Below are 23,557 nucleotides of genomic sequence, written 5' to 3' on the forward strand. Positions count from 1 at the left end.
TCCCATGAGTCAGGTTGCTGCGTTTATTTTCCAGTCTCTGCTAAATTCAGCCTGTCTTTTTTGCTCCCTACAAGGTTGGCTCTTGTCCCCTACAGAAATCTTAGTTCATTTTCCTCCAAGCTTGATGCCTGGTTGGCTCAATGTCAGAGTTCTGGCTGGGTCTGGAACCTGTGACCAGATTGATGCTGGGGTGTGACTGGCATTTCAGGCTACAAGATGTAGTTTGGAGAGGAGTTACCCACCCAAACTCTCAGAGCTTTTCCAAATGCATCAGCTCTTTCATTGGATATCACAAGTATAAGTTGGATTAGGGGACCCCCTGCCTCTCAGGGTGGGATTGTAGACCAAATGAATCTGAAGGCCCTTTTCTAAGTGTGCCGGTATTCTACATCTGATCTCCTGATCCGAAGATAACAGCATGAGGCACCAGCCACCCCTGCTGCTGTGGTGGGTGTCATCACCTGCACTCACTCACTCCACTAGTTCACGCCACAAGCTTGGTCCCTTTAGACATGCCTGTTTGATCCATAGTATTGAATTCAGTCCCTTCTCTTTCTGAGATGGGAATCCAAGGCCCAAGAGGGTCAAGGTTGACTCAAGAACACATAGTGAGGTCATAGCAAAGCTGGGAGCAGAAATAAAAGCTCTTGGGTCCAAGTGTGGGCCTTTTCTCATCACATGGTCCTGGCTTGAAGGCTGAAGATCTCTTTGTATCCCTGAGCATTTGCAAAATGCCCAATTAGAAACTTTCCTCTTCATAATCTTTTTACAAGCCTAAATAAGAGAAGGCTCTTGCCAGTTTGTTGGGATGATTCAGAGAGACAAATATTTGTGCCCAATTGTGAAGATAGTGAGGTACTTAAGAGATAGTCCAGAATGCTACACTATGGGACCTAAAAGGGATGACTTTGGAAAACTTTTTGGGCAGGATCTGTCATTACTGGCTACCTATACCTCAAAATCTTGACCTTGGAGGAACATAAATCTGTGTCAAGATATAGGAGGCAGCTTCCGTAGGCTTAAATCCATGTTCTTCCAATTTTTAACTCTATGACATTGAACTAGTTATGTATCTTTTTTTCTGAGCCTCATTTTCCTTTTATATGAAATGGGAATTGAGTATTCTTTCTTCAGAAGAGTGGTATGAAGATCAAATGAAATAATAATGAAAATGCTGGGGGACTTCTGGTCAGGACAGCAGTGTAGGCAGACATAGCTTGACTCTTTGCACAACCACATCAAAATTACAACTAAAATATAGAACAACCAACACTTAGAACTATCAGAAATTGAGTGAATGGAAGTCTGACAACTGTAGAGTTAAAGAAACCCCATCCATCCAGACTGGTGGGAGGGGCAGAGATAAGAATGGGCTGGTCCCACACGCACGGGTGGTGGATAAGAATTCAGGAGGGATATCTCAGGAGCGAGGAGGCCCAGTCCCACACCAGGCTCTCCCAGCCCAGGCTTCCAGTGCCAGGATGATAAGTCCCCACAACTTCTGGCTGCAAAACCCAGCAGGGACTGAGTTGGTGGAAGAATGCTGGAGCCCCAAGCAGTTCCTCTTACAGAACCCCCACACGGACTCACCTACTTAGACTCCCTCTTAGCTCCAGCATTGGGGTAGCAGCTTGAAAGGCATCAGTGGCATACTGGGAGAAACTGAAGTGTCTGACATCAAGGCAAGCATAGGCTATTGTCCCTTTTCTAAACTCCCTCCACCCCCCATAGAGCCACAGATCCAGCAATCTGGTGCCATATCTGAGACTCCATCAACCCGGCTAACACTATTTGACTTGCCTTGGGTATCCCCAGAGACTCTGCCCCACCCAATTTACAGGCCCACCCAAGCTGCTTTTCCATATGAGTGGCTGGTCTTAGCTCATGCCACACAACTTCCTAAATCCTCTCAGTCAACAGCTGGCCTTAGTGAGCCCCAGGCCCAGCACTAGCAGCAGCCAGCCTAGATTCCCAGCTTGGCTTCACCTGGGAATCTCCAAGCCCAGCACAAATATTAGCTATCTCAGATTGCTTTATAGCTCAGGCATGGTGGCCCCAGGCAAAACACAGGTGGAGGGCTGAACTTGGCCTGCAACACCCAGGAGATCCCATGGCCAGTGTACCCAGTGGACAGTTACAGACCATGTCAGAGCATCTCCACTGTGCCCCTGCACACCTGATCCTCCACAGAGGGCAGAGGTTGGTGGTAAGTGGTCACAGCCAATCCTTACAGCTAGCTGGCCTAGATAAATCCCTCCCATTGGTCTGCCTATAGCAACCAAGGCTCAACTACAAAAAGAGTGTGTACTCAGTCCACACAAAGGGCACACCTTGAGTACCCAGCCTGTGTGATAGGGAAGGCTGTGCCACTGGACCCTACAGGACACCTACTACATTAGGCGACACTACCAACACACAGAGTCAAAGCAACTCTACCTAATACATAGAAACAAACACAGAGGTGCTGCCAAAATGAGCAGACAAAGAAACATGGCCCAAATGAAAGAACAGATTAAAACTCCAGAAAAAAGAGCTAAATGAAATGGAGATAAGCAATCTATCAGATGCAGAGTTCAAAACACTGATTATAAGGATGCTCAAGGAAATTGGTGAAGACCTCTGCAGCATAAAAAATATTGAGTCAGAAATGAAGGATACACTAATTGAATTAAAGAACAATTTACAGAGAAACAACAGTAGAGTGGATGAAGCCGAGAATCAAATCAATGATTTGGAACATAAGGAGGCAAAAAACAACCAATGACAACAAGAAGAAAAAGGAATCTGAGAAAATGAGGATAGTATAAGCAGTCTCTGGGACAATTTTGAATGTCCAACATTTGTATCATAGGGTTACCAGAAGGAGAAGAGAAAGAGCAAGAAATTGGAAAGCTATCTGAAAAAAGAGTGAAAGAAAACTTCTGTAATTTGGTGAAGGAAATAGACATACAAGTCCAGAAAGCACAGAGTCCCAAACAAGATGGATGGGAAGAAGCCCACTACAAGACACATCATCATTAAAATGCCAAAAGTTAAAGATAAAGAGAGACTCTTAAAAGCAGCAAGAGAAAAGCAGTTAGTTACCTACAGAGGAGTTCCCATAAGACTTTCAACTGATTTCTCAAACGAAATTTTGCAGGGTAGAAGAGATTGGCAAGAAATATTGAAAGTCATGAAAAATAGGGACCTACAGCCAAGATTGCTCTACCCGGCAAAGCTATCATTTAGAATTGAAAGGAAGATATAGAGCTTCCCTGATGAGAAAATACTAAAGGAGTTCATCATCACCAGACCATTATTATATAACATGTTGAAGAGGCTTATTTAAATAAAAGATCAAGTCTATGAACAATACAATGGCAAAAATACATATCTATCAACAATAGAATCTAAAAAACAAACTAAGTGAACAAGAACAGAGACAGAATCATGGACACAGAGAGCATTTTGATGGTTGCCAGATGGGAGGGGAGTATGGGGGAATGGGTGAAGAAGTGAGAGAATTAAGAAGTACAAATAGGTAGTTACCAAATAGCCATGGGGATATAAAGTACAGTATAGGAAATGGAGTAGCCAAAGAACTTACACTCATGACTCATGGACATGAACAACAGTGGGGAGATTGCCTGAGGGAGTAGGTGGGTGCTGGGTGGAGGGGGGCAAAGGGAGAAAAATCAGGACAACTGTAATATCATAATCATAAAATATAATTTAAAAAATAAAAGAAAATGCACTTAGCATAGGGCCTGGTCAACAAATTGTGGTTATTGTTTTGTTTGTGGTTGTGAATGTTAATTAGGACTGCTTGAAGCTCCCCTGTCTTGGCTGAATTTAGAAAAGCAGGCTTGGTTGGCATGTCAAAATTAGGCCCAAAGAAACCTGAGATGATATATGGACCCTAGTCATCTGGGAAGATGCTTGGGGAATGGAAAAGTGAATTCTGAAGAGACATTCCAAGTGCTCAGCAATCCTGCCTAGGGCCAACTCTGGCAGCATGGAAGCCCTGAGTTCTGTCATTTGCTGACATCAGGGACCTGCAGGGCAGCCACTTAAATAAACTGAGTCTCAGTCTCCTCTGCAGAGCTGTCTGTCCATGTGTCCATCTATGCATTCAATTGGTCATTCCTTAAATAAGCATTTACTGAGAATGTACAATGTGTCACCCATACCAGGTATTATTATTATTATAAGCCCTGAGAATGCAATCAAGTAAGAAAAAATCTTTGCTTTTGAGGAGCATATGCTTTGTTAGGGGAGTCGGAAAAGACACCAGCCATTACAGGGGTACTGTGAAGACCATAGGAAGGGTGCCAAGGAAGCACCTATAGAAGGGAGTTGTGCCTGGTGGTTGCAGTTCTGGAGGGAATTTCATGACACTCAAGCGCAAAGGGACCGTGACACTCATGGAAGGGGAAATCCCATGATACATAGTAAGAGACCTTGGGACCCTCTGATTAACAACTTCAAAAGGCTGTCCTCAGAGAGAGGCCTGGCAAAGCACTGAGGTCTTGTCGTTCTGTTGAGATCTATCTTTTTATAGTGGGCAGATTACATGTGGTATGAACGATTTCTTCACCAGAACATTTAACATGGTGGGAGAAGGTGATCAAAGTGCTGTAGGGAATGACATCTGGGCCTCACTGAAGTCTTACGGGGGTTGTCCACATGTGTGTGGGCTTTGGCAAGTAGGTGGCAGGAGAGAGGGAGGAGAGGAATGCAGGTACCAAGGCCAGGAGGCACAGGCACAATGCAACAAGGGGACACAGGGGAGGGCAACAGGACGGGAGCAGCATTTGAGGAGGGAACCTGAGGAGTAGGCAGCAGTCAGATTATGGAGGGGCAGGGATGATGGTAAGCCTTGTGAATGAATCTGAACGTTTCCTGTAAGGACTCTGGTAGCCCCAGTTTACACTTTGGCCTCGTGGACAAAGCCAGCCCAGCCTTCCTGGGCTCTGGAGTGCTCAGCCTCCTTCTGAGCAATGGCAGGGAAGAGCGGGACATTCATGTGGGGGTGCATCTTAGAGGCAGCACAGAGGGGGAAAGTCAAGCATACACAGGTGGGGAAATGCCCTTCTCCACAGTGTGCCTTTGGGTCTCTCTGGGGCTGCCTCGTGTGGGACTGAGAGTGGGCCTCCAGGACTGACTTCCAGCTGCTCTGTCACTGTGCTTTTCAGTCCTGTTCTTTGCATAGTTGCCCCAGGTACCTTGTTAATGGAATCATTCATTCATTCATAAGCTCATTTATTTATGCCTTCAACAAATATTTTTTAAACACCCAGTGTGAGGTAGGTTCTATGAGCTGGGATTACAGTAGAGCTTGATGTTCCCTGTATTTATGGAGTGTTCATTTTATGGGGAAGACAGATACAAAGAAATAAATGAATTAGTGTCAGGAACTGATAAGATTTCTGAAGAAAAAGTAGGTAAGGGAACGGAATGAGATAGAGGTGGTGGTGTTTGCAGATAGAGCAGTCTTGAGAGGCCACTCTGTAAAGGTGACGTTTGACTAAAGAACTGAGTGAGGGGGAAGAGCGAACCATTCATAGGCATGGGGAAACAGCTTGTGCAAAGTCCTCAGGTGGGAACGAATTTTGGGGTTGTATAGGGAATAGAATGAAGGCCAGGGTGGCAGAGACTGAATAGCAGGATGGGGTCGCAGAGGTTTCAGGGCCTTCCAGGCATGTAGAGGATGCAGGAGTTTGGGAATAAAAGTTTAGAACCCCAGGTCACTGAGGGGATGGCCGGTGGACTTGGGGTCTCCTGCTTCTTACTTTAGCACATAGCCTTCCTGGGCTTCTAGATAAGGCTTTTTCCCAGGCTCCAGGACTCATAGGTATTCCCTGAGAATATAGCCTCTTGGTCGTCTTGTCTTTTCCCTCTTTGCCATCATTATTAAATTTCATTATTAAAATGAAAGGGGTACTTTCTTCCTCCTTTTAGGAGTGAAGGAACTGATGGGATTGATAAATGAGTTCACACTATGGTGTTAATTTGACAGGCAAATACTTAATGTGTTGTATTTTTCACCCCTGCCCCGGCTTTTGATTTGGGAATTTAGGAAATGATACGAAGGCTATCCTTTCTTCCTATGGGGAATGCTGCATCTAGATTTCTTAGCTTTTAACTCAAAGGTTGCTTATTTTAGTGATTTTCAAACCATCAAATTGATTTCTTTCCTTGTGGTTCTATCATTTTTTCTTTCATTTTTTAAATCATAGTCAAATAAACATAACACAAAATTTACTATTTTAACCATTTTTAAGTGTACAGCTCAGTGGTAATAAGTACATTCATATCGTTGTACCATCACTACCATCCACCTCCAGAACTCTTTATTTTTCAAAATTAAGTTCTATACTCATTGTATACTAACTCCCCATTCCCCCTTCCCCAGCTCCTAGCAACCACCATTCTTTCTCTCTCTGTGGATTTAACCACTCTAAATACTTCATGTAGGTAGAATCCTACAGTATTGTCTTTTTGTGACTGACTTGTTTCACTCAGCATAATGTCCTCAGAGTTCATCCATGTTGTAGCATGTGTCAGAATTCCCTCCTTTTTAATGCTGAATAATACTCCATTGCACGTATATACTACCTTCTGTTTATTCATTCATCTCTTGATAAACAACTGGGCTGCTTCCACATTTTAGCTATCATGCATAACGCTACTATGAACATGGTGTACAAATATCTCTTTGAAGCCCTGCTCTCAATTCTTTTGGATATACACCTAGAAGTAGAATTGCTGGATCATACAGTAATCCTATTTTTAATTTTTTGGGGGAAGCAACATTCTTTTTTCCGCACTGGTTGTATCATTTTATGTTCCCACCAACAAGTGCACAAGATTCCAGTTTCTCCACATCCTTGCCAACACTTGGTTTCTGTTTTTTTGTGTTTTGTTGTTTTTGAATATTAGCCATCCTAATGGGTGTGAGGTGATACCTCTTATTTTAGTTTGTATTTTCCTAAAGATTGGTTCTATCAGTTTTTGCTTAGTATATTTTGCATGTCTTTTATTAGATGAATACATCTAATAATATTCCACATTTAAAATTGGTATGCCCTCTTACTGAAGTGACACCTTTATCATTATGAAAAGTTCCTCTTTTTTCTGACATTATTTGCTCTAGAATCTACTTTATCTGATATTAATATAGCTACTGTACCTTTTTCATTGAGTTAACATACAACTTTTTTCATCCTTTCACTTTTAACTATTTTTTTTAACTTTAAGTTTCAAGCAGGATGGCATATGGTTGTTTTTAAAATATAATTACGACCACCTCTGTGTTTTAATTGAGGTGTTTGGGCCGTTTATATTTAAAGTGATTAAATATAAATATTGTACCAATGCTGTTGTGTCATCTTTCCATCTGTTTCTGTATCACTTATCTGTCCTATGTTACACTTATACTTTTTTAAGCCCTTTTTTGGTGGCAATACTTGAGTATTTCTTATGATTCCATTTGATCACCTGTGCTGGCTTATTTTCTAAAACTTTATGTGCTTTTATAAAAAGTGGCTTCTTTAATTAGCGGAATGTATATTGAACTTATCACAATCTACCCTCAACTAGTATTACAGGGCCTCACATACATTATAAACATTTACACCAATATACTTCCATTTCTCCCTTTGTGCTCTTGCCTTCCAGTGTTTTGTTCCTACATATGTTGTTAATCTCGTAAGACATTGTTGTTATTTTTTATTTAAACAGTCAATGACCATTTCAAGAGGTTTAACCAATGAGAAGTGTGTCTCTTACATTTACCCACGTAGTAACCATTTGCAGAGCGCTTCGTTCTTGGCATGGATCCAGATTTCCATCTGGTGTCATTTTTGTCTGCCCGAGCACGTTCCTCCATTCCCTAGAGGGTGGGCCCGTGGATAACAGAAACTTTCAGCTTTGTTATGTCAAAAAATCTTTGCTTTGCTTTATGTTTTGAAGATATTTACACTGTGAATAGAATTCTAAGTTGACAGTTTTCTTTTTTCCTTTTGGCACTTTAAAGCCGTTGTTGCCGTGTCATCCAGCCCATGTCGTTTCTCACAAGAACTTGGCTGTCATTCTTGTATCAGTTACTCTGTATGTGGCATGTGTTCATGCCCCCTCTGATTGCTTGTAAGATTTTCTATCGGTGGTTTTAAGCAATTTGATTGTGATGTGACTTGGTGCAGTTTTTTTTCCCTTTTAATTCTTTCCCTCAGGGTTTGTTGAACTTTTTGGATCTGTAAGTTTATGGTTTTTATCAAAGTGCAAATTTCAACCATCATTCTAATATTTCTTTAGATATTGTTCTGTTTCCCTGCCTTCACAGACTACAGTTACATGTGTACTAAGAAGCCACTTGAGGTTATTCCACAGCTCACTGATGTTCTATTTTAATTTTTTTGTCTTTTTTCTCTTTGTGTCTTATTTTTGGTATTTTTTATTTTATGTGTCAACTTCACTAACTGTTTCTTCTGTAATGTCTAATCTGCTGTTAACCTAATCTTTTATCACATACAGTTTTTATCTCTAGAAGTTCTGTTTGGGTCATTTTTATATCTTCTTTGTCTCTATTTAACATGATTAATCTTTCCTCTAGTTTCTTGGACATATGAATCAAATTACAATAACAATTTTAATGAGCTTGTCTACTAATTTCTTCATCTGTATCCTTTCTGGGTTGATGCAGAGTGACTGCTTTTTACTCCTCATAGGTAATATTTTCCCATTTCTTTGGCAAGCCTGATAATTTTTGACTGAATGCCAGACCTTGTTGGTACTGGATATTTTGGAATATTTAGTATTTCCAAGCTTTGCTCTAGGATACAGTTAAATTACTTGCAGAATGTAACCCTTTCAGGTCTTGCTTTTAAGCTTTTTTTGGTGGAATCAGAGAAGTCTTTAATCTAAGGCGGATTTCCATGACTGAAGGAAAAAAACCCACACCTCTTCTGAGTATTCATGAATTATGAGGTTTGCCTCTCTGGCTTGGGGCACAAGAACCGTTTCTGGCCCGGTGTGAGTACCATAGGCTGGTCCCTCTACCTTTTCAGTAGTAATCTTCCTGGCCTCAGGTAGTTTCTTCACATGGATGACTTGGGCGGTCTCAGAGAAGACCCGAGGGCCACTCTCTCCACTCTCTGCAGGGGCCCCTCTCTGCAGAGGCTTCAGTTCTCTTCCTTGCACACCCCAGATGCCTTGCTGTCCTGACTCCCACCTTTGTCTCCTCCACCAAGAGCTTTCCCCACTCTACCTGGGTTCCTGCTCCCTACACCTTCGCTCAGACACGCCTCCAGGGGATAAGCTGGGCCACTGCAGCCTTCACCTTCTTTGTTTGCCATCTCTCAGGGGTCAGGTTTTCATTGTCTGACGTCTAATGTCTTAAAAACTTACGTTTTACATTTTTTTGGCTTTTAAAGAGATCATCAGAATTGCCTGGGAGTGCTTTTAAAACACCAGCTACGTGTAATATATCATTGGCTAACTTGAGGTCACCTTTGGAATAGACTTGAATATTACCAGAGGACTGACATTGTTCCCTCTCTAACTGGAATGTCGATGTTTTTAGTGAACACTTACATTGGAATCTCTGATTAAAAGAGTCAGTCATTTGTGCTAAGAATGTGGGGTGCAAATATATTTATTGAAGTAAATAGTTTGCTAGAACTTGAAGGAAGGTGTCTAGAGGAGTCCGTGGAAGCCAGATGAGAATCTAGATTAAGTTGGTGTGGCTGTGCTCTTGGCCCACACCTTGTGATTTTCTTTCTGACTTATAACATGACGTTGTAGTTATTTTTTTCCTTTGGACGCTGTCTTAATGGACACATGATGGGGCCAGAGACTTTTTGAGGGGCCAGCTCTTGGGTCCTGACCAGCTGCAGGGGTGTCAAACTCATTTTCACCAGGGGCCACATCAGCCTCGTGGTGGCCTTCAAAGGGCCGAATGTAATTTTAGGACTGTATAAATGTAACTACTCCTTAACTAGGGGCAAGGAGCTTGGCACTGCCACTGGGTAGAAACAAGATGCTAGGCCGGATAAAACAAGGTAGAGGGCCGGATTCGGCCCGTGGGCCTTGTGTTTGCCACCTGTGCTGTATGGGTTAAATCAGCTTCTCTGAGCCATGGAATCATTTCCTGCAATTCTGGCCTTGCTTTACCTGGGTCTGAAGGGATTGTTGGAAAAATGTCTAAGCAATAACTCGAACCTGTATTGAAGCCACTAGTAATCTATATGGATGGAATTATGGGTGCTTATTAAATGTATTTGACATTTGCAAGATATTTTCTTCTGCTAGAAATCCCTGGAGATAAGATACTTCTCAGTAAAGACATTTGGAGTACTGCTTGAATGCTCCAGAGTGTTGAGTATTACTAGAATTCTGGTGATTGCCCTCAGTTTCCTCTTTCTGGCTGCCATCTCCCTACCCTCTCAGGGGGACAGAAAGGTCTCTGAGTGCATGGTGGGAAGGAGCCTCCTTCACTCCACTTTCATAATACATTTATGAAGGGCAAAGTTGACCCAGCTGAAGTGTAAGGAAATTGTAGTCATCATATCTTCATTGAGCCCCAGCTCTAGGCCAGATGTTAAGGGGAAAGCACTGACACCTAAGGTCTGGTTGCTGGTCTGAAGGAATTTATTTTTTCACTGTAGAACACCTACAATTGTGAGACAATTTTGAATGAAACCATTTGCTAACAAAACAGCAAAAGTTATAACTGGTTGCAGAGACCATAGGAGTTCAGGATAAGAGCAGGACAGACCAGGTGTTGGAGGCTGGAGAACATGACTGACTTTCTGTGATAGCAATTCCACAACATGCAGAAAGCTCTGAGGAAGAGGGGAGCTTAAGGCATGGGCAATGTGGAGGGTGAGGACCAGGGTCAAATGGCCAGCAGAATGGACTGACAGGGGCAGCCAGAGTCACTGTGTCTAGTGCCAGTGAAGGGTCCAGAGAGCATCCAAAAATAGCATCAAGGCCTACCATCACGTTTCCAGAGATGGAAGTCCGATACCTCTGTCCCATACTTTAAAATTTTCTCCAAATATTTACATACTCAGCATCTTTCAGTCTTCAGAGCAGGCCTGTGAAAGAAGCAGGACACACCATTGTTGTCATTTGACACAAGAGGAAACTGAGGGTAGGAAAGGTTACTTAGCTTTTGCACAGTAACCTGAATAGGGGAAGAGAGAACCGAGACCAGAATCTACAGGCACTCTATCTGCCTGACACCCTCTGCACCTCCGCCCCCACCTCCCCGCCATGACTGTAAAGGAAGTGGAGAGGGAAGCCAAGTGTTTGGTGGCCTCCTTCAGGTCACAAGAGAGAAAGAGGCTCCTTTTGCTTTGGGGAGGGAAGAGGGAGGAAAAAGAGGGGAAGTCTGCTTTTTAAGCCTATTAAGGAGGAAGAGCCATGAGCTAAGCATCCAATTAAACTGACATCTCTTACAGCCAAAATATTTGAGGGAATAAGAGAGGAGGCTCTCTTAATATGTGGAGGCTTGGGAGAAAAGTGACTAATAGCTGGAAAATAGCCCCTGTTTATAATTTTTTTTTAAAGAGGGCAGGCCCAACAAACCTAGTAGATTCCTTCCTAGCAATTCCTGGTCCAGGAGCCAGAGGGAGGTCTGGGTGGGTTGCAATGCCATTTTGATTTGAGGCAGGCACTGAGATTATACCACAAAGGGATAGTCAGGTCTTCTGGGAAGTACCAGGAAACAATGCCCCTGGCCTCGACCTGCACAGTGGCCCTGGCAGTGACAGCATGTTAGGGACTGGCCCAAGGTCACCCAGCCTGAAGGTGGCCTGCTATGAGAACTCAGGTGCTTCTGTAACCTCTTGCAGGTGTCCTTGGCCCTGCTTGGACATAGTCTGGGAATCCCAGTAGCACTGGGGCAGTGCCAGGCTGGCCTCTGAGGGCCGCAGTAGGGGTCCAAGAGGAACAGAGAAGGCAGGTAGCTGTCCCCGGTCCTGTCCAGACCAGGGTTTTGTAAGCAGTATTAGGGGAGCTGGTTAAACACGCAGCTTATTGGGTCTCACCCACAAGGGTTCTAATTTCCTGGGTCTGGGTGGGGCCTGAGACTCACCCCAGGGGGAATGACGCAGACTGCAATAGAGAAACACTGCCCCAACTCAAGAGTTCCCCCAGACGGTTCCCTCAGAACATTAATTTCTAGAGATATTTATAGATCTCTCAGGAAAATAGGGTACCACAGCCATAAATTTGGTAGCACTAGACACCCTAATTCCTTCTTAGAGATCCACAATTCATTTTAGTAAATTGAAGGCTTAAAAGGAGTACAACTTAAAAATCTCTTTACATTTTGCAATATATACCTGTATCATATTGTTACATTGTATACCTTAAACTTACACAATTATACCTCAATAAAGCTTAAAAAAGAAAAAAGAAAAGATATCTCTTTAGCTATGTGCCCAAACTTATATCATTAGGGAATCCACCATGGAGTACCTATTCTGTGGAATACAATGAAGAAAAATGCAACTCTAGCCCAGAGGTTCTCCAACTTTGTGATGCATCAGAATCACATGGAGTGCTTATGGGAACAGATTGCTGGGCTCCACCCCAGAGATTCACTCAGTGGTTTCTGATAAGGGCCCGAGAATTTGCATTTCTTACAAGTTCCCAGGTGATGCCGAACCACTGCCCTAGACCCCTCTGTAGGCCCTGGCTCAGCCAAGGGTCCTGGCAGGCCTCTTAGCAGTGTTCCCTAGTGGGAGGATGAAGACTGAGAATGGTGAGTGACAGCACCCAAAGGAAGAGAATTCCAAGAGCACAGCCTTGGAGAAGGCTCGACTCCTAAGGTAATAAAAAAGCATGTGAAGATGGGCTCTGCTGAGAGACCAGAGTTACAGTCAGAGACACTGTAAAACAGGAAGGTCTCAGTGGGTGACTGTAGCTGACACTCTGTGACATGCATGTGTGTTTGGCCCTGTCCCAGGATAACCCAGAGTGTCTGTGCCTTTAAAAAACCTACTCTAGTGAGGTGTGTGAGGATGGCTGTTGACAAGTGAATAAGCCAGGGGTCCTGAAGTTCATGTGCAGAATGACAACACCATCTCGCAGGACCAACAGCATCTAGACCCTTCTCCCATCCCTCAGACTCCCAGACTTCTGATGCCCCACCCCCTTTCCTGGGAGAAGCAGTGAGCTAGGGCTATCTGCTGTAGCCCAGCACTTCCTTCTGGGGAGGCTGACTTCAGTATTGCTTTGCTGGGCCCCATCTTTTAGTCTAGATGCTGCGAAACATGGGTGTAGGAGAATGGATGTGAGGTGGAACCAGGGTTGGCTTTGGCCAAAGCAGACATGAAAGCTATATATTTGTGGGCAATAGGAGAGGTCCCCATGCCCTGCAGAGCCCTTGCTTGCCTCGTGCTGCCTGACTCTCTGCCATTGGAATATTGCCCTTGGGTGAAGCTGTGGTCCATCTCTAAAGGCAGACAGACAGTGCTTGAAGAGCTAGGTCTATGTGACTGTCAACTACATGGGCCACAATTTAGATCACATCTGGTGAGTAAACGTGGGGAGGAAGAAGGCAGAAATTTGGGTCTGAGGGTGACCCTGGGGTGGAGTCAGATATGAAAATGGTTTGGGTGGGAGGAAGGAGAAGGCATCTGGGAAGAAAGATGTGGTGAGACCTGGGCTTGGAGGCCCCCTCCTCCCACACTCTCCTTTGCTCCCCCTGTCATGCCCGCACCCCCTACAGTCCTTTTTCTGTCCTTCCACAGGGACTCAAGTCAGGCAGGCCACTGATGAGGACAGACGACTCAGGTTAAAAAATGCTTTCTTGACATTTGGAGAGCAGAGCAAGATTTGGCTCTCCATGTGGAGCCTCTTGTTCTCAGGAAAATCATTTTCACAGCTTGGGTTAGTGCCAGTTAAGAGCCATTTAGAGCCCCATGGGCTTGGGTTAACTTCAGCTGCCTGGCATGGAGAACACTGGCTTCTCTCTGCCTGGCCACTTCCCCCTTCGGATCACCTTCACCTCCACTCTCCTTCCTTAAAGCCTCTTTCTTTTCTCCACCACCACTTCTTGGAGGTTCCAGTTCTAGAATGGCCTGTGTGAGCCTAGACACATTCCTTTCTCTGTGGGCCTCAGCTTCTTCTTCTGCAAACTGGAGCCGACCAACTGCTCCCTTTTGAACTCGGTCACCTTGAGGAAGTACCTACCTGCGCCTACATCCCTCAAGGCATTTTCCTCTGTTTAGTTATTGCCTGTTGATACTTTCTCCCCCAGGCCTGGGCCTCCTGCCTGGGACAGCTTTGCCACCCATTTCTGAGCACAGGGCCTGGCTCCTAGTGGTGGTTACGTTCAGCTTGGTGGGACTGGACTGAGCTGACCAGAGTGTCTGTGAGCAGAGCACAGCTTGGCATCAGATACTGGTTTACATCCTGACTCTCTTGCTTGCTAGCTCTGGGCCCAGGCAAGAGACTGAATTTCTTGAGCTCTAGTTTCCTCGTCTATACATTTCAGTGCCTCATTGCATTACTGTGAGGACTTTATTAGATGATATTTATAAAGTGCTTAGCAAAGTGGGCCCTCAGTTAATGTCAGGGATCATCATCATCATCAATCATTAACCCTCATTTTTAGGCAGAAGTGAGGTTAGGAAAAAAATGCTTGCCCTGAATCCTCACCCCTGCCTGTGGAAGTCTTACCCACTCTTCAAGGACCAGCTCAAACCCTTCCTTAGGAAGCCATCCTCCTTTTGGTGCCTCTTTTATCTTATGTGGTGGGGCCTGGGCCCATTCACCCAGGAGGAATGGGGTAGACTAGAAAATTGCAGATGGTTTACTGGGGAGAAAAACTGTGCTGAATATGTCCTGGGAAAGGCTGGGTCTGGAGGCAAGTTAGTGTCTCAAGAGTCCTGATCGGCTGTTGGCACTGAGAGTGGAAGACAAAGTCACACATCCTAACAGTGAGAGGTGACCCTCAGCAGATCAGGACAGCAGAACAGTGTTGGGAGACCTTCCACAAATGTCAGTGCTCCGAGCTTGAGGTGCTTGGGAAGAGGTGGGGTCAGAACAAGGCAGGGTGTGTCCTACGCATTGGGGCAGGAGGCATCCCACAAGGTCAAGTCTGAAGGCAATTATACAGAAATAGTTACCACAACCAGATAGCAGGGCAGAATGGCAGAGCAGGAACTCCAGGGTGTCCTGAGCACAAGCTCCCACTGCTGGCCTAGAGAGAGTCAAATGTCCCATGGGAAAGGATGTGGGCATGGGGAGCAAACTGGAGCTGTGACAGCCATAGCTGTGGGGAAACTGAGGTGGTGAGGCTGCAGTCAGTCTGGCTTCCTCACCTGTGTGGTTCCCAATAGTTTGTTGATTTCTCAGCCCACATATACAAGATGGGTTGATGTTTGAAGGCTGCCTTCACCCAGAGCCTCTATTGACCACTGTGGCCTATGTAGGAGTCAGGACTTCTGACTTTACAGATGAGCCCACCATCATCCTCCCAGATCCAGCCCCTACATCTCTTGGGTCTTTCCATTGCCATAGGAGGGCAGGCAGATGGGCCAAAGACTGAATTTTCAGAACCCTTTCCAGCAGTCTTCCACTGTGACTGCACCATCTTTAGTAGTTCCCAGAGGTATGTCTGGATTCCTATATGCCTACATGAGGACCTAGAGGATCCCTGTACATCTGTTTCTCCCACAGGACCTGCACGGTGCCTTGCTGCAACAGATGCTCACTAGTACTTGTAGAATGAAAAGCATCACTCAGGTAGCTGAATGCCCAGGGATCATGGGCCACTGCTGTTTCCTACCCCACTCCCAACCTCCTGGGACTGGGCACACCCATGAGCTCATGGGACGAGTGCAAGTCTTCTCTGCAGGAGGCTGAGCTGAGCTGACAGTCTGTGACATAAGGGATGGGGCCACAGTCACCTCTTTGTTCCCATGACCTGTGGTTATTGAGCTGAATGACCCCCCCAAACCCCCCTCAAAAAATCCATGCATCCCTTTACTTCATGATTTCAATGTGTGGTGCATAGCAGATACTTTGTAAGTTGGCTGTTGGCGAAACAGTCTCAGGGAGCCCCATGGAAAAGGGGACCTTAGAATCAGAGTTGAATGGCAGCTAAGGGGTGCAGGAGCTACCTGCGACCTTTACCACACATGCTACCTGAACCAGCTAGAACTTTTTCTTTTCTTAATATATTTAAATGGAGAGAAGATTGGGATCAGCTTCATGCACAGGGCCCTTTTCAGCTTCAGCGGTGACTACGCAGCTTCCTGAGCAGAGCGCCCTTTTGGATCTGCAAGGCTGCATGGCAGTTGTCTTTCTTGGTGCCCTTGCCCTGTCCCTGGAGTGCAATGTGTGGGTCATGTGTCCTCAGAGGAGGGGCAGCCACAGAATTGGAGGAGTGAGGACACATCTTTCTCCCTGGGCCCCCTGATGCCTCCAAGGTCCTTGGAGGATGATTTTTCAGCTTCTCTCCCAGGCCCAATCTCACCCCTCTACCTCCTGTCCCGAGGGTCTCTCCCTTGTGAACGCCTCAGCCCTTCCTCTCCCACCTACCCAGTGCAGATGGTTTCCCAGTCCAGAGTGCCAGCCTCAGCTTCCCTCTAGAGCTCTGGGATCACATTTTCTTTTCTTTCCCAATACTACCTCTTGTTATTTGCAAAAGCAGCATTTCTAATGGCATATATTTTAGAAAATATAAACAAGCACAAGAAAGAAAAGAATTAACTGTTGACAATCCAACATCCTGTGACAATCCCAGAGTCCCCCTCCATCACACATAGGCATGAATAAGTTTTAATTTTCAAAATGCAATCGCACTGTCTATTCTTCTCCCACTTGTTCTTCTCAGCCCACAGCTTACCGTGATTATATTTCTGTGTTATTAAACACTCTTCCACAGCATGTAAAAGGCTGTGTAATGCAGCCTATACTGTGTCAATGTACCATAGTTTATGCGATCAGTTGTGCTTTGTGGAACCTCTAAATTGACTCCTATGTTTTGCCATTAAATAGTGCTATCACAAAATTCTTATAGCCACACATTTATAACTATCCACGATTCCTTCCTGAGGATAAATTACAAACAAGTGGAATTATTGGGCTAATGAATTTGGGCTTTTAATACTTTTAATGGATTTTATCAAACCACCCTCCAAAAAGTTCTCACTAGATAGGTATGAAAGCACCTATTTTCTGAAACCATTAAAAATGCAGAGTTTTAGTAGTTTGAGGGGGTAGTTGAGCTTATTTGGTATTTTAAAATGATCACTTTTTGTTTTAATTCAAAGTTATCTGATTTCTAAACAGGTTAAACGTTTCTGTTGGGTGTTAATTTGCCATTTGTGTTTCTTCTCATGTGAATTGGCTGTAAGACCTTTGTCCGATGTTAAATTGGGGATGTTCTTCTTTGTCTCATTGGTTTGTAGGAGCTCTGTCCATGTGAAGGATCTTAACCTTTGTCTGCCATGCATGGTAGAAATGTAACCTCAGTTTGCCACTTGCCTTTTAATTTGGTTTGTGATATTTACTGACTGGGACTCCTTGTTGTCTGCTTGCTAAACATCTTTCCTTACATGACTCAATAGCATCGGACACTCACGTAGCGAATTGAAATTCATCATTTCCCTGCCCAACCTGCCCTTCTTGCTAATGTGCTTGTTTCTTTCTGTTCATGTCACCACCATTTGCCTAGTCCTCAAGCCTTGAACTGTGGGAGCCACCTTTGGGTACTGATGTGCCGTCAGCGGCCAACTCTTGTTGATTCTGTTTCTGCAGCTTCTCTGGCAGGCAGCCCCTCTCACTCAACCATCCTCCAGGTTCCCATTATTTCTTCACTGAACTATGCAAATAGCCTCATAAGTTCATACCTTGCCTCCCCAATGCCAGTCGTTCTGCTCTTCCTTTCTTCTCCTTGCCCCTGTGGTACAGTCACCACATTAATCTTCCTAAAGTAGAGTTCAAACATAGAACTCCATGGTTACAAACCACCAACGGCTCCCCATTGTCTTGTGTTTAATCACATCATAGCCTGGCCATACTTTCCCTCAGCCCGATCTCCCACTATCTCAGCCAAATTGTTCCCCAAACAAGCTCCCTGCTTTTCAGCCCCTTTACCTCTTTGTTCAATCCATCCCCTCTTCCTAGAATCCTTCCCACCGCCTCCATCTACCAAAATCCATTCAGAAAACTTCCCACCTACCCCAGCACTACTACCCCAGGATTTTCTGACTCTTTAAATGGAAACAAATTCTATCCTTTGAGCCCCCAGCACAATTTTCTTCAGCTTCTGTTGTGAAACAAACCTATTCCATCATCTAGTGGAGCCCTCAGCGGTCTTATACTCCTACTAGAAAGCAGAGTCCTTCGAGGGCACTGTCCTGTACATCTGTTTCTCCCACAGGACCTGCACGGTGCCTTGTTGCAACAGATGCTCACAAGGTACTTGTGGAGTGAAAAGCATCACTCAGGTAGCTGAATGCCCAGAGATCATGGGCCACTGCTATTTCCCACCCCACTCCCAGCCTCCTGGGACAGGGCACACCTATGAGCTCATAGGCAGAGTGCAAGGCCCCTCTGCAGCAGGCCAAGCTGGGCTGACAGCCTGTGACATAAGGGACGGGGCTACAGTCACCTCTTTGTTCCCATGACCTGCGGTTATTGAGTTGAATGACCCTTTACATCTATTCATCCCTTTCCCTCATGAATGCAATGTATGCACATGGTTGACACTTTGTAAACTAGCTGCTGGGGAGTCTCAGGGAGCCTTGGAATCAGAGTTGAATGGCACCTAAAGGGTGCAGGAGCTACCTGTGACCTTTACCACACATATTGCCAGAACCAGCTAGGACTTTTTCCCTTCTTAATATATTTAAATAGAGTCAAGATTGGGGTCAGCTGCATGCACAGAGCCTTTTTCAGCTTTAGAGGTGACTCTGCAGCCAGCAGGGAGTGTGCAATTGACACAGCCTATTTTTAGCCTCCCTAAGACCGTGACCAACATCCTAAGCTGAGGGTGGGCACACCTGCTGCATTCTAATGAGGCGGCCCCGATTGCCTCCGCCAGCCAGCCTGGGAGCTCAACGACCTGAAATCTGATGTTGCTAAACTGGGAAGTGTGCTTATTTCCCAGAGGCTGTAGCCTAGATACACCAGGAAAATGGGAGCACCACACCCCTCCAGCTGGCTCCCCTCCAGCCCCAGGCGGCCTTGGGGCTGTGCCTGCAGCATGATGAAGGGACAAAGTCACTAGTTTTTCTTGATCTTGCTCTGCCCTAAGACCTCCCTGTTTCTTTTGCAGGAAAGGAAATAGGAAGTCTGAGCTGACCCAGCTCGTAGTTGAGAAACTTCAGGCAGAGAACAGGGACATGTTTATGTAATCTGAATAAAATAATAATAATAATGAAAAATAATAATACACTTAATGCCAGGTAGTGTTCTAATATCTTTACATATATTAACTCATCCAATCTTCTGGACAACTTCTTCAGGGAGCTTTTATTTTGATCTCTGCATATAGAGGAGGAAACTGAGGCACAGTGATGACAACTTCCCAAGGTCAGTTGTCAGCCAACAGGTAGCAGGTCTGGGTTTCAGATCCAGGCAGTGTGGACCCAGGTTTCCATTCTCACACTGTGCCATAAGCCTTTCAATACTTATTTTTCATTTTATTGGAGCCAGGGCAGGATCCAGGAGCCCTGATCCTCAGCTCCAGACAACCAACTACAAGATACTGCTGCCTCTCTGTTTTTAAAAATGCTTCCCTGCTTTAAGGCCTTTGCTGTGCTGTGCACACCTGCATTTCTGCACTCCGGGGAGGGAGGCTCTTCTGGCATAGCTGTGCTTCTGTAGGGAGGCTTGAACTTTTGGGCCCCAGAAGTTCCCCAAGCTTCTATCTCCTCCTCCCTCCTCCCCTTGGCCTATGGAGGTTGGGGGCGGTCAGTGGTGGGCAGCAGCAGTGAGGTGTGCCACTGGGCCAGGTGCCAGGATTGGAGAACTCAGGAAGGGCAGTGAGTGTAATGCCTGGGCAGGTCGCCAACAGTATGGATCTTCCCAGTTCAGAGTAAACTTCTGCTGAAGTTCAGAGCAAAACTGTGAGTCAGAAACCAGAGAGCAAGACAAGAAATGTGAGACACCAGAACCTAAGAGATCTACGTTTCGGGGGCCAAGTGCTGCCTGTTGGGTGGAGAGAAGCCCATGGGTGTGATCTTCCTAAGGGGACAGGTGGGACTCATTTTAATTAAACAAACACTTAGTGCTCGACCCTTTTCTAAGCACTTTACAAACACCAACTTGTCTAATCCTCAGGACAACTCTAGGCAATGGGAACCATTTTATTCCCATTTTAGATATGGGGAAACTGAGGCTCCAAGAGGCTAATAACTTTGCTCAAGTTTGTATAGCTAGTAAGTTGCTGGGCTGGGATTCAAGTTTCAGTAGACTGGCCCTGGAATCTGTTCTCTAGCCACCATGCTATGTGATGTTATGCTATACATCTTTCCTTTTATTGAATGTTTACTATTTGCCTCTAAAGGAAGGTATTGCTGTCCCCATTTAACAGATGTGGAAACTGGGACCTGGATGGGCTCAAGTCACCTGACTAGGAAGAGATGGAACTGGGTTAAATCCAGTCTGTTTGGTTCCTGAGTAGCATGCCACCTCAGCCATAGATGTGACTGCCACAGTGCTTGAAGGCACCATCCACCTCTCAGGAGTGGCTGCTGTGGCTGACTGAAGCTGGGCTCAGGGGCTGGGAGGGAGGAGGGGCAAAATTTCAGAGAGCAGCACCTTGCTGCTACTGTTAACACCAGGATCCCTTTTTTCGCCCTCAGGTGAGCAGTCCCCCCTCTCAGCCCCCTCAGCCTGTGGTCCCATCCAAGCCTGTGCAATGTATCCATCATGTGTCCACTCAACCCAGCTGTCCAGGACGGGGCAAGATGTCCAAGCTGCTGAACCCAGAGGAAATGACCTCAAGAGATTATTACTTCGACTCCTATGCCCACTTTGGGATCCACGAGGTAAACCATCCTGAGCTGGTGGCCGAACAGGGCAAGCTTGGCACTGCTGTTTCATCAATGTTCTCTGAGGCAGCATAATGTGATCAGATCTCTACTGTCATGCAGTGAGTTCTCCCCATGGTCCAAGGCCCCTGACCCTCTTTCCATCCATGGATCCCTCTGGGAGGGATTCAGGGCCAGGCCTGGAGCAGGTGAGTAGGTAAAAGTGTGTGTCTGTATTTCTGAGCTGATGAGCAAGGAGCTCTCAGGGTTTCTTTGTTTTAGAGTTCAGCACCTGTGTCTCTTCCTGATCCTCAGTTCAGGTGATTCAGGTGGACTGCATGTCTTCGATCCTTGCTCTAGGAGCTCTGATACTTTGCAGCTAGGGTCCTAAGGCTGAAAGGGCCTTCTGGAGGTCATGATGTCTCATCTTCAGGCAGGGATGAACATGAACCCTTAGGTTTGTCCTAGACTAGTGAGCACCTCTAGGGGAAGAGATGCAGTAGGACTGCTAGGAAACCTGGCCCAGGTCTGACACCTTGATTTGATTCTCAGGAAATTCCTACATGTAAATGCTTGTTTTGAACCATAGCAGGGAAGACTTAGGTGAGCTATGGCATAAAACAGAGCTTCCTGATGAGAGGCTTCCTGACTTAGTGGGGGCACAATGGCACCTTTACCCCCACCCTTCCTTTATCACCATCAGCACTCTCTCAAGCCACTCCATTTGGGACTAACATTAACTGAGTGCTTACTGTTCTAAGCACAGTATGTGTATCATCATTTAATCCTCATAAGAACCCTACAAAGAGAATATATCTGTTATTTCCTCATGGTATGAAGAAATATTGAAAAAGAAACAAAGATTTGCTTGCTATGTAAATGCTTTTTCAAAATTAAGTCTTGAAGCTCCTCCTTCCAAGTAGATGCTTCTCTAAACCCTTCCTGTATTGGAATGGATATACTGCTGTTGCCAGGCAGGTGTTTAATAATGATAACTAGCATTTTTTCGAGTGCTTACAACAAGCAGGCTGTTCTTCCTAGCATTTTATATTATTGATTCATTTATTCCTCAGGTCAACCCTATGAGGGTGGTATTATTATTTGTCTCCATTTTATAGATGAGGATATAAGACCCTAAGCATTACATTAACCTTCATTCATTCTTGCTGGTTCCTTTGCACATGAGGTTACAGGCTAATAAGTGGCAGAGCTAGAAATTAAACCTTCACATTTTGGGCTCAGGGGCTTCATTCCTAACTATGATGCCACACAGCTCCTAAAACAGTTAATTCTTTCTGGGAACATTGACTTTGTTCCTGCTGGTTCCTTTCCAACTCCATGTGGAGGTAGAGAGTGGGGGCTCAGCCTGGCAGGACTCAAGGTTTGGCCCCCTGAGAACTGTTCCCCACAGAAAAGCTTAGGCCTGGGGCATGCAGTAGGGAGGGGGATTGGGCCCCATGTTTAGCTCTGGGGACCTGGGAGTCAAGCTTGCCACTCTAGGTGGATCAAATGCCCTCTAATCGCAGATGGGTGAGTTGTTGCACCTTCCCTGATCCTGCTTCCATGGGGCAGGGGGTTTAGGATGGTGCCCAGAGCCCTGTCCTAGGCCCATGAGAGGCTCTGGGAGATGGAAAGGACTCCTTCGAAAGCTCTCCTCCTCAAGACCCTGCCTCTAATTATAGGATATGCCCTCCGTGTGACAAATTCTAATAGGCCCATGGCTCTGGGCACCTATTTCAGGGAAGATTCCTGGGAAGAAACAGCAGTCCTAGGGCCCCAGTGTGCCTCCCCTTGGGCCTGCCTGAAATCCCTTCTGATAGAAAGCAGCCAACAATGTGCACCTCATGCCTACCCCTCCACAGTCTGCAGGCTTCACTCCCCCAGGGAGTCCCTCCAACTGACTTCTCCAGCACCTCCCTCTGAATTGCTAAGCTCTTGGTGGGCAGCACTTTGGCACCTAGGGTGTGTTCTCCTAGGCTATTAGTAACATCTACAATTCCTTTAGGACCTGGTTTCCCGGCTCCTAACCCAGGGCTCAGCACATTGTCTGACTGACAAAGTTTATTGACACGGCTGTTAATTTCATTGCTCAGGTGATGCCTGGTCAGTACCATGGCTGGGATTCCAGCAGGGTATGGTCTCCACTCAGAGAGGATACCAAGGTTCATCAAATAAATATTACACCAGGTGTACTCAATTTCATGTATTGATACAAAAATCAAATTTGCACATGAACATATATAAACATAGTGTAGACTGAGCTAATTAAGTTGGAGTAAAGAATCTACAGGTCATGGATAACATGTCTTTCCTTACCTGACCTAGAATAGTTTTAGCAATCCTTCACATCAGGAAGTGCTTCTGATCACCTAGCTTAAATTGCTCCTGCTGCTGAGGCTGGCCATCTCTGGGTTCTGGCCTCAGGGAAATGCAAAGGTCCGTAATGTAGGGGTGGCTAGTTACCTTCCTCCCTAGTTGGAGCTTTTCCTCCACCCTGTTTTGGTCTCCAAGATCACCTGGTTGGAAAATGGGGAGGGGGTGGGTGGATGGACTCTTAACAGTGTTCTTTGCAGAGA

At 45.5% G+C, this 23,557-nt stretch overlaps 1 protein-coding gene across 3 annotated transcripts in view; it reads left to right on the plus strand.

The window, feature by feature from the left end:
- PRMT8 (protein arginine methyltransferase 8) overlaps positions 1–23,557 on the plus strand; it is an 89,071-nt gene that overhangs the window by 15,743 nt on the left and 49,771 nt on the right. For all 3 annotated transcript variants that reach the window (XM_045199876.2, XM_024557788.3, XM_045200003.3), the window contains exon 2: positions 20,814–20,999. In XM_045199876.2, the coding sequence (XP_045055811.1) occupies positions 20,814–20,999 (186 nt within the window). The remainder of the gene's footprint in view (positions 1–20,813; positions 21,000–23,557) is intronic.

Source organism: Desmodus rotundus, chromosome 3 (genome assembly GCF_022682495.2).
Source record: "Desmodus rotundus isolate HL8 chromosome 3, HLdesRot8A.1, whole genome shotgun sequence".
Lineage (NCBI taxonomy): Eukaryota > Metazoa > Chordata > Mammalia > Chiroptera > Phyllostomidae > Desmodus > Desmodus rotundus.